This window comes from Cervus elaphus, chromosome 27 (assembly GCF_910594005.1).
Source record: "Cervus elaphus chromosome 27, mCerEla1.1, whole genome shotgun sequence".
In the NCBI taxonomy this organism is placed as follows: domain Eukaryota; kingdom Metazoa; phylum Chordata; class Mammalia; order Artiodactyla; family Cervidae; genus Cervus; species Cervus elaphus.
The window spans coordinates 34744904-34758431 of NC_057841.1; the positions used below are offsets into that span (position 1 = coordinate 34744904).

The window sequence follows — 13528 nt, forward strand, 5'->3', positions numbered from 1 at the left end:
AAGGAAGCACTTTCAAACCAAATCTGAGGTTTAATGTGTTTTTAAATGCAAACTATTGAGCATGCTCATAATTCTACGGAAATTCTTATTGAGCACCAGTTATGTCTCAGGTGCTAAGGATACAGTCAGGAGGAACAAGTCAGACCCAGTTGTTCATGGTTTTCACAGAGCTAATAGTCTATGAAGACGTGTTTAGATGACTCTGTGTCCCTCTTAGAATAGAATAGAATTTAATTACTTAACTGTGTCTGATTGAATAACTTTGCGACCCTATGAACTGTAGCCCACCAGGCTCCTCTGTGTCCATGGAATTCTCCAGGCAAGAATACTAGAGGGTAGCCATTCCCTTCTCCAGAGGATCTTTCCAACCCAGGGATCGAAACCAGGTCACCTTCATTACAGGCAGATTCTTTACTTTCGGAGCCCATGTGTCCCTCTTAAGGTCGTGTAACTCCAACTATACTTAGTTTTGCAACAGTATACTTGCAATTCATACAAATGGTATCTGTTATATTATTTGCACATGACTAGCTTGTATACAAGTTCTGGTCATCCTTTGTACATGAGCTGGTTTTTCCACTCTATGTAAACTACCCTAACTCTATTCATTGAGTTTTTCATCACTTAGATCTATTTATTCTTCCAAATATCTGGATTTCTTATAATTCTTATAATGCTGTCTAAATATGGGATGTTGTTGTTCAGCTGCCAAGTTATGTTTGACTCTTTGTGACCTCATGGACTGCAACACGCCAGGTTCCCTGTCCTTCACTTTTTCCTGGAGTTTCCTCAGACTCATGTCCATTGAGTCGGTGATGCCATACAACCATTTCATCCTCTGCCGCCCCCTTCTCCTTTTGCCTTCAGTCTTTCCCAGCATCAGTGTCTTTTCCAATGAATCAGCTCTTCACATCAGGTGGCTAAAGTATTAGAGCTTCAGCTTTGGCATCAGTCCTTCCAGTGAATATTCAGGGTTGATTTCCTTTAGGAATGAATGGTTTGATCTTCTTGCTGTCCAAAGGATTCTCAAGAGTCTTCTCCAGCACCACAATTCAAAAGCATCAATTCTTCAATGCTCAGCCTTCTTTATGGGATAAACTCTTTCATTTGGCGTCATTAGACAATTTAAAATTCTTTTCTCCATTTCACCTCGATATATACGAATCATGTAATATATTTCTGCTTATGATCTTTGCAAATTCTTAGCACAATTTCCACATCAAGGAACTTGGTAAATATTAGAATATGACAATGCATCAACAATTCATGAGTATATTCTGTGATTGAAAAATTACACAGAAAAACTATAGAAAGATGATAAAAACCAGTAATCTACCTACCAACAGTTTTTTTTTTTTCCACTTTCAGCTCACATTTTTTTGACAGTTCTGTAGTCTCTATTCACGATGGTATTATTCATGAAGTCCCAATAGACAGTCTGCGAGAGGATGTTTGAATCTGCGGATATCCAACCCTTATCGCCATCCACATAATTCTCCAAGCCAGGTCATAGTGAGAGGCCTCTATACCCTGGACAGGCTAATAGAGTCCCCCACCCCAAAGCTGTCTGGAAATAGAGCATTCCTATGAAACTTTTTGTATAGGGACTGGTGTATAGCGAAGAAGCAATTACCTTAGGACACATCTTGCTAACAGATGCACAAAATAAATCGAGATAAAGCACAGATGCTCACAGACACAGTTCAAAGCTCTGGCGGCCTGATGCAGAGATGCCCAGTGTAGTTCCTGGGAATGGAGTGTGCTGCTGCCTCTCTTGCTCTGGGAGTGCGCTCTGCCTTTATAACAGCTGGACTCGCTGCAAGACAAATGTGCCGGATGCTATTGTTGCATTGCACCTTTTCTGAAATCAAAAATCCTCTTTGGATTTCTTTCCATTGGAGAAAGCAGGTACCTATGTAGCTCTTTCGTGAAATCCAAGTGGCAGAAAGTGAACTTTTGAAAAGCCAGAGATACTGGTGATGTGTTGCCCCTTAATGCAACTCACTAAGACTTCTTGAAATGTCTGTCCCACTGTTACTTAGAGAGGAGGAGGATTTTAATGATAGTGACCTTTGGCAGGGAAGTGAACCGTTCTTAGATGGCAGTGCCTTTATATGGGTACCTTGGATACCTTTTATTCCCAAGTCAAAGGGGGTACTCTGTTGTCCTCCGTAAGTGTACTTCCTAAAAATTCCTCCATATGAACACTTAGCACCTGTGTTCTAACAACTCTATCCATTGAATGGTGTTTTGTCATTTAAAGATTGAAGGCGGGAGGAGAAGGGGACGACACAGGATAAATTGGTTGGATGGCATCACTGACTCAATGGACATGAGTTTGAGTAAGCTCCAGGAGTTGGTGATGGACAGGAAGCCTGGTGTGCTGCAGTCCATGGGGTTGCAAAAAGTCAGATACAACTGAGTGACTGAACTGAATTTATTTGTTTACTATTTACAAATGTTGCTTTAATGAGCATACACCCATCCTTGCTAACGTGTGATTATGTACATGGTGTAAATTCCTTAAAATGGAATTGCTGGATAGAGAGAACACACATTTAACATTTTGATAGATACTGCAAATGTGCCCTCCACAGAGGTAACGCCAGTTCACACTGCTGTTAGCAGCAGGATTAGAGAGTGCCTATGTTTAAATACTTTATCTTTACTGATGTGGCTTGTGAAATAAACAAACTGGTATTTCACTGACATTTTAATTAACATTTCTATAATTATAAGCATTTTTTTCATATGTTTATATACCATTTGTATTTATTTTTCTGTGAATTGCCTTTTTATTTCCTTTGCCCTTTTATCTTTTTGTTTGAAAAAGCAGCTCATATTAATAAGAATATTAGTCCTTTTTTCTGATATACATGCTGCAAATAATTCCCCTAGTTTGCCTTTTGACTTTGTGGGTGGGTATTTTTTTTCTTTTGCCATAGAGAAATTTAAATATTTTAATTTTCAATTTTGTCAGGCTTTTCCTTGTAACTCATAGAGATTGTGTGTGACATGGAAAGGATTTTTCTTTTTCCTGATCATTTATTTAGTTTCATCTTCTCATTACATTGGCTTCAGAGCCTGTCTGCCCCTCTTCACCCTTCTGGATCCAGCACCTGAGTGAGCATATTTTTGGAAATAAAATAGATGCTTAGCAAACATTTAATAATGGGTCAATAAAGTATGGTGGTTAAAAGCACGAGTGTTAAGTCAGACTTCCTGAGTTGAAATTGCAATCTTGTTTACCCTGTGCAAATTATGAAATAACAAGGAACTACAGTTTCTGCGTCTGTAAGTGAGGGATTGTATGCGCATGCTCAGTGGCTTTAAACGCGTTTGTCTCTTTGCAACTTCATGGTTCTGCCAGCTTCCTCTGTCCGTGGGATTTTCAAGGCAAGAATCCCTGAGTGGGTTGTCAAGCTCTCCTCCAGGGGATCTTCCCGACCCAGGGATCAAACCCACGTCTCCTGTACTGCAGGCAGATTCTTTACCACTGAGCTGCCTGGGAAGCCCCAAGTGAGGGTATTACCCTAATTCATAGGGTGGTTGTGAGAATTCAGTTCATCCGTATAAGCTCTTAGAATAGTCTCTGTCAGATAAGAAGTCCCTAGTCCACCTTTCTTTCTCTCATCCTCAAAGGTCTTCTCGCTTTGGGGGGAAACCCTTCATCCTCTGGGTACATGTCTTTTCTGGGGATTTCCGGGCACCTGTCTGGCTGGACACAGTTTTCAGAGCTCTGACTTGTGTGGCTCCCTTGCGGATGTCTTTGCCGGATTCCGTCCTGCATGACCCATCCTTTCCCGTTGGCCAAAGCAGCTCTCGATTCCAAGCTCCACTTTTCCCTGCCAGTGTAGAGAGAATTCTGAAGGAAAAATTCCTGCAGAAATTCCAATTAAAAGATAATGGAAACATAAAGTGGAGCTAATTAATTTTAGAGCCTCTGCCATCTTCTCGGTACGCCAGGCCTTTGTCTTTGTGGTTCTTTGCGAAAGGGCCGATGCTAAATGCTCATTTGCAAAGGTAGGCTAATTGTTCTTGGGAGAGGAGCTAGAGACAAATAATTCACATATCATTATGAAGGTTTAATCATAGTAGATTTATTAATAATCCTTAAATTAAAAAGGTAAATCTGGGCTTGGGTTTGCAAAGGAATTAGTTGAACAAGGGGATGATTTTCTGTATCACCGTAGCCATCAGTAAATTGATCTAGAAGCATCTTCTTCTGGGCTTCAGCTGTGTTGTCTAGGAGCGGAGTGAGTAGAGGATGTGAAGACGGAATGTGTCTGCTGTCTGGATGTTACCTACCAGTCTGTGTCTGACTGTGTCTAGCTGCTGTTTTAATTTTATGTGAAACCTTATTTGGGAGCCGATTGTCTGAGTTTTCTTTCCTCTTCATTTCTTCTCCATTCTTTGCTGCAGTAAGTCCTAATGGTTCAGTTTGCTTTCTTTTTTATTTCCCCTTGCCTTCCCTTGCTCACTGAGTCGCCAATCCTCTCTGTGCCTAGTTCATGAAATCACCCAGTTCCCACTCCCAGATTGCTGGGCTTCAACTGTCCCTTTGGGCTTAGAAACCCAGCCTGTGCTTTGCCCGCTGGTTGACCTCAGCACTCATTTGTCTGATACTCTGGGTAGACACGACCATGTCTTTTTATTTTAACTGAATGATAACTGTCATAAAGTTGTCTTTCTGTACAGACAGAGCCAGAAACCTTAATACATCTGATCAGACGACTTTCAAATATCCATTTATACTTTTTTTCCTTCAACCTTAGTGCTAAATGAAGTGAAAGAAATAGTAATTGAAAATCGGGGTGGAGAGAGTCAAGAGGATTGTGCGACCACTTTTAATGAGTGGAATATCCTTAAATGATAGTAAGTGATGAAAGAAATTCCACTTCAAGATAATTTAAAATAGATATTCTAGAAGACACTTTTGAAAGGGCTGGGGTGGCTGTTCTGTTTCCTGACAGGTCGGCGCTGTCTGGGGCTGGAGGTCTTGTTAGAGAAGAGGTGAGAGCCTGGAAGATGCAGTAGTCCAAGGCGGGCTAGGATGCTGGATTTTCCCCGACGTCTCCAAGACCGGAGGAGCCTCTGTGCCTCGTCCCAGTGACACCAGGGCTTTGTGACAGAACAGGAAAGAGTGTCAGTCTCTTGACTTCTGATTCTAGGAATGGCCTCTCATGGCTGTACACTTTCTAGACTGTGGATGCTAAAGTGACTTTCCCCATCCTTCTCAGCTGCTAAACACAAACCAGAGTCCGGGGCCCCCTGCGCTGAGAGTCACCTTCCTTAGTCTAGTGTTAGCTGTCAAGGTCTCAGACGTGTGTCGTCTGCGCACCACCAGTGTGTCCCTGTGAGTTGATCTGAGGGGTGCCATGCCTGATGACCTGTGTTTGAATTCTGCATGTTATGAAACCTCTAAGCCTCCTTCTGGGCTTCCCTGGTGGCTCAGATGGTAAAGAATCTGCCTCCAGTGCAGTATACACAGGGGATGCGGGTTCAATCCCTGGGTCAGGAAGATCCCCTGAAGAAGGAAATTGCTACCCACTCCAGTATTCTTGCCTGGAGAATTCCATGGACTGAGGAGCCTGGTGGGCTACAGTCCATGGGGTCCCAAAGAGTTGGACATGACTGAGCAACTAACATTGGCCACCACAGTCCCCCTTTGGTGTTCTTTTGTGCTTTAAGCATTTTGATTTCAGTTCCTTCTACTATTTCACCCCCACCCCCTACAAGTTACTCCTACAAGAAAAGAAAGATATGATATTAGTCAGTTACACCTGGGAGAGAATTGAAAGCAGTGGATACCTGACAAATCCCTAATTGTGTGATTAAAGGCTTTGTTGTTCAGTCGCTCAGTCATTTCAAGGCTTTAGCTTCTGATAAAAAAAAAAATCATATGCCTGAGAGCTGATCTGGGAGATATTTTTGAGGAGGTGGGCGTGGGGTGCTCGAGGGAGGGATCCAGGAGTGTTTTCCCATTGCTGGTGAAATCTCAGTAGAAATACCCCCTTGCAGATGTTCAGTGGCCTTTCAAAGGCGTTCTTCTGGATGCTGTCCCTCAAAGGCGAAGGTGGAGCCCTCCCCCAGGCTGAGTGATGGGAGAAAGTGAGTGATGGCCGTGTCTGCGCAGTTAGAACAGTGCATCTGACTTTGGGCTGAATCGCTTCCTGTAATGTCTACTGGATGTTGTTATTTAGTTGCTATGTTGTGTCTGACTCTGCAACCCCCTGGACTAGAGCCTGCCAGGCTCCTCTGTCCATGGAATTCTCTAGGCAAGAACACTGGAGTGGGTTGCCATTTCCTCCTCCAGGGGATCTTCCCGACCCAGGGATGGAACTCTTGTCTCCTGCATTGGCAGGCGGGTTCTTTACCACTGAGCCCAGGGAAGCCCCAGTGTCACATTAGCTGTTTTCAATCCACTGTGCGGAGAAGCTAGGGGAAAAAGAAATTCGTATTTCCCATTGGCAGGTTACCATCCTGATGCAGTGTCTGTGTTCTCCTGTTTGAAATATGCCACTTTTTCATGCAAATTGTCTTTGTTTTTATGACAAGATGGACACACGTGTGGGGGATGCGCTATGCCGGGAGCTGGTGGGACATTGATGCCATCTGTGGAGGGAACTGGGCATGACCCATCACCATCCCTGAAGAAATGATGCCAGTTCTGATGTCTTAGAGACGATGTTTTAGAGATGGCACGTATTTTTTAAAAATGTTGGTTAAACATAAACTTTCAAAATTGCAAGCAGCAAGTAGTAGAACTGACAAGATTAGTGATTAGTGTCATTATTCTTTTAAGAAAATAGGGTGCGATCTCCTGACTCATCATCTGAGAGCATGTTCCTTTTCCAGTGAAATCTATCTATTAATATATTATATATATGTGTGTGTGTATATTCTGCTTATTAAAGCATATGGTAAAAAAATGATAAACTATGGGTATTTATCAGCCATTCTGCCCTATGTTTGATTGATTTAGTTGATTTTACTTTATGCATATTTGGGGATTGTCTGATGATAAATCATCACTTGAAACATATCTCTATATATGTATATATATTTATTTCTTGACAAATCAGGATTGAAACAATGTAAGTGGGAATGTATTTCCACAAGCGACTATTAATTTATAGTTACTAAGATAATGGCATACACGTTCACTTTCAGTTCTGTCTGGGTAGCTCTGTAAATTGTGTATTGATTATGCTAATGACAATGGTGTCTTTATTATTTGTCTGCAGATCCATGCAGATGGAATGCACATTTGGCAAGGTTGTCATTCTGTAAGAAAAGGTACATTATTAAAATCTGCTTTTTAGAGAGATTACATTAGAACTAAAGAAAAACATTAATTAAACTCATAGGGAAATGTAACTAGTTGTGTTCTAGGAAATAAAAAGTGCAGCTAAAAAGTTTTTAAAAAGGATGCTCATTTATTTCCTTTGTTTCAAATTCCTTAAGGAAAGTGTTTCAGAAATGGTACTTAATCAATAATGATCTATTTTTATAGTTTATTTTTGGTTATGTGGCTTTTCTTGTTTTGTTTAGCAGGCTGAAGGAAACTTAGACATTTAGGTTTGCCTATATTTTTAAATTTATTAGCCCAACTCAAGGGGAACAAAATGAATTTCTTTTTTTCCAATTGCATATAAATTTTCTTGTATTTTGTAATGGCTCATAAGCCATAAATCACAGCCTCACTTTTTGCTCTGATCTTTCATTGTACAAACATGTACCTTATTTTATAGGGTCTTTCTCTTTCCTTCTTTCTTTGTTGCTGAGCCATTAAGTTACCAAAGGAGTTATTTAGAAACTGCTTTCTTATCTTCCTGAATGGGATCATTTCTTAGAAATGTGGGCTGTCCACTTACTTGTGCGCCAGCTTGAAAGGAAAGAAAAAATCTTTTAAAATATTGTTTTAAAATCATTTTCCACTCTATATTTTAATGACAGTTTGATCCCCAGTTTGTTTGAGAACCAGTTGGCCCTTCGGAAGGAGAAAAAGGAAAAGAAAAATAATCGAGATGTTTCATGTTCCTCGGTGATATGATTCCATTTACTGGGATAATAATGCCCCAAATGTTGTGTTTAACTCACAACCTTTAGACAAAACTGATTTTCCCTGTCTTTTAAATATATCATTGCAATTAAGAAGAGGAACTTCCTCAATTAAAACAAAAGCGAAAGCAAAGTCACTAATAAAGAGAAAGGAGTGGTAATATTGAATTGATTTTTGTGAATGAGATTGGAATTTATCATCTCAAAATTTAGAGATGTCTTGCAGCAAACTAATGTTTCTTGTTCAAAACAAAACTTTCTCCCTAAGCTAGTGTGCTTCTATAATTGTTGAGATAGTTAACTTTAAGTGTCCAATTAAGAAATATTGTTACAATTGGATTGGCATTATAGAAAATAGCTGAAGTCTTAAGAACAGTTGGGAGAAATATCAGAAAGTATGATGTCTGGGATATAAAGCTTTTCTTTCCAGATTTTCTCTGCCTGGGTGGAGTAATACTTCCTCACTATGCTATTAATCCTATACCTGAGGCTTACTGATGACATTTAAAGAAAAAATAAGTAGACTCTTCCCCAAATATCCAGATGTCTGAATCCTAGGTTCAGAAACATGTTTCATTTATTGTTGTAGTTGCCCCAAGAAGCAGGGTACCTGGTCATTACGTGCTAAAAACTACACATAAATGTTTTTAAATAATTTTTTTCCTCCAGAGTAGATTTTTAGCAATTTTAAAAATCACTTGGCTGTAGAAAATTAGACCAGTGTATCTGGATATTAACAATAACTTTATGTAATATTTTTCTCATATAAAATGGAACAAAGGGTCCATGGACTTGGTTGAACATTGAGCTTAGGGAATGTAGAAGTTGGTTTTGTTTGTTGGTTTTTGTAGGGAGTTAGGGACTATACTGGAGAAGGCAATGGCAACCCACTCCAGCATTCTTGCCTGAGGAATCCTGTGGACAGAGGAGCCTGGTGGGCTGCTGTCCATGGGGTTGCACAGAGTCGGACATGACTGAACGACTTTGCATGCATGCATTGGAGAAGGAAATGGCAACCCACTCCAGTATTCTTGCCTGGAGAATCCCAGGGATGGAGGAGCCTGGTGGGCTGCCGTCTGTGGGGTCGCACAGAGTCGGACACGACTGAAGCGACTTAGCAGCAGCAGCGGGGACTACACTCAGGTGTATTACCAGCCCCTTCCCAGTGAGCCAGTGACGTTGAACATGAAGACACCAGGCTAAGCGGAAGAATGAAGGGACTCAAATCTGGTGAGAAGAAAGCTGTTTGCTAAGAAGCCCCACAAAACAAAACAGCAGCAACAATACAAAGACATGGGAGAGATCACTGAAAACCTTTCATCTGGGGGAAGAACAGAACAAAACCTTTCCAGGGTCATCTTTTTCTCTTTCTCCTAGGTTAGATGATTTTGATTTTCTGTAACCATTTTAAGTGTTTCCATCTCACGTTTGTCAGGTTGACTTATCATTCTTGTGATTTCTTGTTCTATTTTCTTCCACATGAAGCCTAAGCCTTGTATTTATTTATTTATTTATTTCATTATTTATTTGTCTGTTCCGGGTCTTAGTTGCAACACCCTAGGTTTTTGTTGCGTCCGGCGGGATGGTTCCCTTCGGGGCACGGACTCCCTAGCTGTGGCGCCTGGACTCAAGTTGCCGCACGTGGGCCTAGTTGCTCTTTTCCTCGGCATGTGGGATCCTAGTTCCCTGAATCAAATCCATGTCCCCTGCTTTGCGGGGCGGATTCTTAACCGGTGGACCACCAGGGAAAGTCCCAAGGCTGAGCCTTTTGATGTGAATGTTTTAATGTATTCACTTGGGTTTATATTGTTGACAGTAGTGGTCTATTGTATCACGTTGTCTTTCAGAAAGGATCATGAACTACATGCGGAATCATAGTAACTTAAACTAAGAGTTAATGTTTCTTTTTTTTCTCGCCCTAAAAGAGAATAAAAGAGAGCTATTAGAATCAATATCTGTTTTTGGTTTTAGTCAAATTTTGGATTTATTTTTCCTTGGCTTTATGTGTGTTTGAAACAAGACCAAAGTAAAAGGAATCTTACCAAAGACCTTTTAAGTCCCAGGAAGTGTCAGCGGGCCTTTGCAAATCTCTCCCATTAGATTAAAAAGTTAGCTGGTGTGATTGTGGTATTTCTGTCCAATCTGTCTCCAGCTTTGGCTTTATTGGGATTATAGATAAAAGGTGAAATCTGGGTATGAAGATAGTGAAAAAAGCTGTGGTTCATACACCTGTTTAATTAGGCTTGGTTAATACACTTGTTTTAAAGCCAAGACAGCAAGTTCATCTCTAGGACCGGCTCCACCATGCCTGATGCCTGGCTGTCACTGAGCCGGCTCCCCCTTTTCTTAGGCCCACAGTCCATCTGAAGTCCTCCAGATCCTGTTTCTGGGGTGCCTCTCATTAACCCTTTCTGCTACTGATTTAGTTTGCTCTCTCTGCGCTTCTTCCCTGCATTGTGTCAGAGTCACCATACTGGTTTCTTTGCTTCCAGTTCTGGTCTCTTTCCAAACCTTCTTATCAGTGGGGCATCTCTCTAAGATGTACAGGTGATCAGTCACTTTCCTTAAAGTCCTCCAGTGATTTCTCATAGCACCAGGTTAACATCTGACTATTTAGCCCACGGTAGTTCCTTCATGAGCCGCTCACTTTTCTAGCCTCATCTCTGCCGCCGCTCCCATTTCCTTCCATTCTATCCAGAGCCCCCCATTTGAGTAGCACAGAAGAGCTTGAGCTTCTCGGAAAGCATCATGTTTTGCATCTCTGCCTTTATATATGTTTCCTCTTAAAGAAAAAAAAAAGAAAAAGAAAGCGTATTTATTTGTTTGGCTGCTCAGGTCTTAGCTGTCATGTGGGACGTTTCATTGCGTTGCATGGACTCACTAATTAAGGCCTGGGCTCAGTTGCACCAAGCCATGTGGGGTCTTAGTTCCCCCACCAGGGACTGAACCCGTGTCTCCTACATTGCAAGGGGACTCCTACCCTCTGGCCCACCAGGGGAATCCCCTGTTTCCCCTTGCTGGAGTGCCGTCTGTCACTTGTCCTCAGGGCTGTGCTATGCTTAGTCGCTCAGTCCTGTCTGACTCTTTGCAACCCCATGGACTGTAGCCCGCCAGGCTCCTCTGTCCATGGGGATTCTCTAGGCAAGAATACTGGAGTGGGTTGCCATGCCCTCCTCTAGGGGATCTTCCCAACCCACGGGTCAAATCCAGATCGCCGGCATTGCTGATGGATTCTTTACCAACTGAGCTACCAGAGAAGTCCATCCTCAGCGCTACTCATCCTTTAAAACAGCCCAGTGCTCCTCCTCTTTAGCTAACGTTTTTCTTTCTGCACTGCCCCATCTGACTGAAAAGCCCCTCCAACTGAGCACCACCTTCTGCAGGTATCGGTTTATTCATCTCTCCCTTTCTCTGCCTCAGTGCTCCCCAGCCCTTCTCATGTCATGGCACACACACAGAAAAATGAAACATTTTGAAGGAAACACTTGGATAAATGGAGAAGCAATTGGCCTGCCAGTGTCCAGTGATCTCTAGCTGTGACCTGGCCACTTGGAGGGTGGAGTCAGTATCCTCGAACACCTGAACCCCCCTTTGACCCACTGGTTGGGAAGCTCGGCAGAAGATTTTAAGCTCTTTAGGACAAGGACCAGGTCTTAGACTTTGCATCTCCGGTGTATGAGTGTGTATGTGTGTGAGCTGAGTTGGTTCAGCCGTGTCTGACTCTTTGCTACTCTATGGACCACTCCTCTTTCCATCGGATTCTCCATCAAGAACACCGGAGTGGGTTTCTGTGCCCTCCTCCAGGGGACCTTCCCCACCCAGGAATCGAACCCACATCTCTTATGTCTCCTGCATTGGCAGGCAGGTTCTTTACCACTAGCGCCACCTGGGAAGCCCAGGGCCTTAACCAAATGCCTCTTACTTTGTGGATGCTCAGTAAATGTTTGCTGAAGGTGCAACAAGACAACCACAGTCACTCAAATTGAAGGTTAAATGATTAAGGCAGGAATCTGTTTATAAATACTCTTTATGAAAGTTAGAGTGCTAAGATTGCTTTCTTCTAAATTTCATGTTAAAGATAAAGAGGGATGAAGTTGAGGAAGGAAATTTGAGTAGGATTCTGATTGGAAGAAGAGAAACTTTATTTGGTTCCAAAGTGTGAGTGTGTATTTTTCAGTGTGTATGTGTCTGTGTGTGTGTTTTAACCTCTCCCAAGGCTAATTTCCTCCCACTCAGCATCCTCCTATGAGGAATTTCATTGTATAAAGAAGAATGGTAGTACATTCATATTTGGCATGTGCCCCTTCCTAATAGAGCATCTGAGATATTTCTCTTTGGTCTTCAAAGAGCGTGATAGACCTGTAGAACAATCAAACAAAACCACCGAAATTCTAAACTTCAACTGTGTGATTTTGTTTAACATAAAGATAATTCTTTCTATCTGAGATTTTAGAGGCAGGAAAGAAAAGTACATGAAAATGTGTTTTTTTTTTTCTCTCTCTCCCCCCACCGGCCCGCCCCGCCCCCCCAGCTTTTTTCTTTAAAACAGTTTAACAACTTTCAGAGAATAGAGTGGTTAGAACATAAACATTGTAGGAAAAGTAAAAAGAGCCCATTTGTATCCATGATCCCTTGAGCTCCCTGGACCTGTTGTCATCACCAGGTCTCAACCTTGATGGCTGTCCCTGTCCTGCCAGCTGAGGCCAAAGTTTGGGCATGTGCATCCTTGACCACCTCAGAGTACTTTTGCTTTTGTTTTGTTTGTTTACTTTTTCTTGACAGTAGAAAAAGGGGAGGCAGCAGAGTAGCAGGCAGGTGGGGTCCAGACAGTCCTGTTCCTTCATCAGAGCCTGCTTGTGATTTTATAACAATGGATGATTTATTTTCCCCAAGTCTGTTCTCATCTTATGGGATTTCCAGTTAGAATGCATATGTAGAGCCCAGAAAGCACAAAATAATGATCCCACCCTTTGGTTTTTTTTTACCCTTTGGTAAAGGAGGAAGGCTCTTCTTTAACTCTTTGTAGCCCAAAGGTAACTTTTCCTCTCTTCTTAGCATCAGGATACACCAGTTGATGGAATTTGAGCACATTTCTAGAGGCTTCCCAGGTGGCACAGTGGTAAAGAATCTGCTTGCCTGTGTGTGGGACGCATTAGATGTGTGTTCGATCCCTGGGTGGGGAAGATCCCCTGGAGAAGGAAATGGCAACCCACTCCAGTGTTCTTGCCTGGAGCATCCCATGGACAGAGGAGCCTGATGGGCTCCAGTCCATGAGGTCACAAAGAGTCTGACACAGCTGAGCAACTGAGGACACAGGCGTGCTAGGGTAGGAGTGCCTTCAGACGTGGTTTGCTCTAAGTAAGAGTCGTCTTTGGTTTACTTTTTAGGTGTGGGACTTCAGTAAACCTTAGAAGACCAGTCACTGTGACTATATGTGAACTTTAAAAACAACATCAGACCATCC

General features: G+C 42.1%; 1 protein-coding gene across 5 annotated transcripts in view; it reads left to right on the forward strand.

The window, feature by feature from the left end:
* The window catches only part of ZNF521 (zinc finger protein 521), a 304769-nt gene that overhangs the window by 12697 nt on the left and 278544 nt on the right, over window positions 1-13528 (forward strand). Inside the window, exons 1-2 of one of the 5 annotated variants that reach the window (XM_043888857.1) lie at window positions 6324-6701; window positions 7248-7299. The exons of 3 other annotated variants lie outside the window; for them this stretch is intronic. In XM_043888857.1, the coding sequence (XP_043744792.1) occupies window positions 6699-6701; window positions 7248-7299 (55 nt within the window). In that variant the 5' untranslated portion in view covers window positions 6324-6698. Of the gene's footprint in view, window positions 1-6323; window positions 6702-7247; window positions 7300-13528 lie in introns of those variants that run through there. One more of the 5 variants, XM_043888856.1, reaches the window with a different exon arrangement.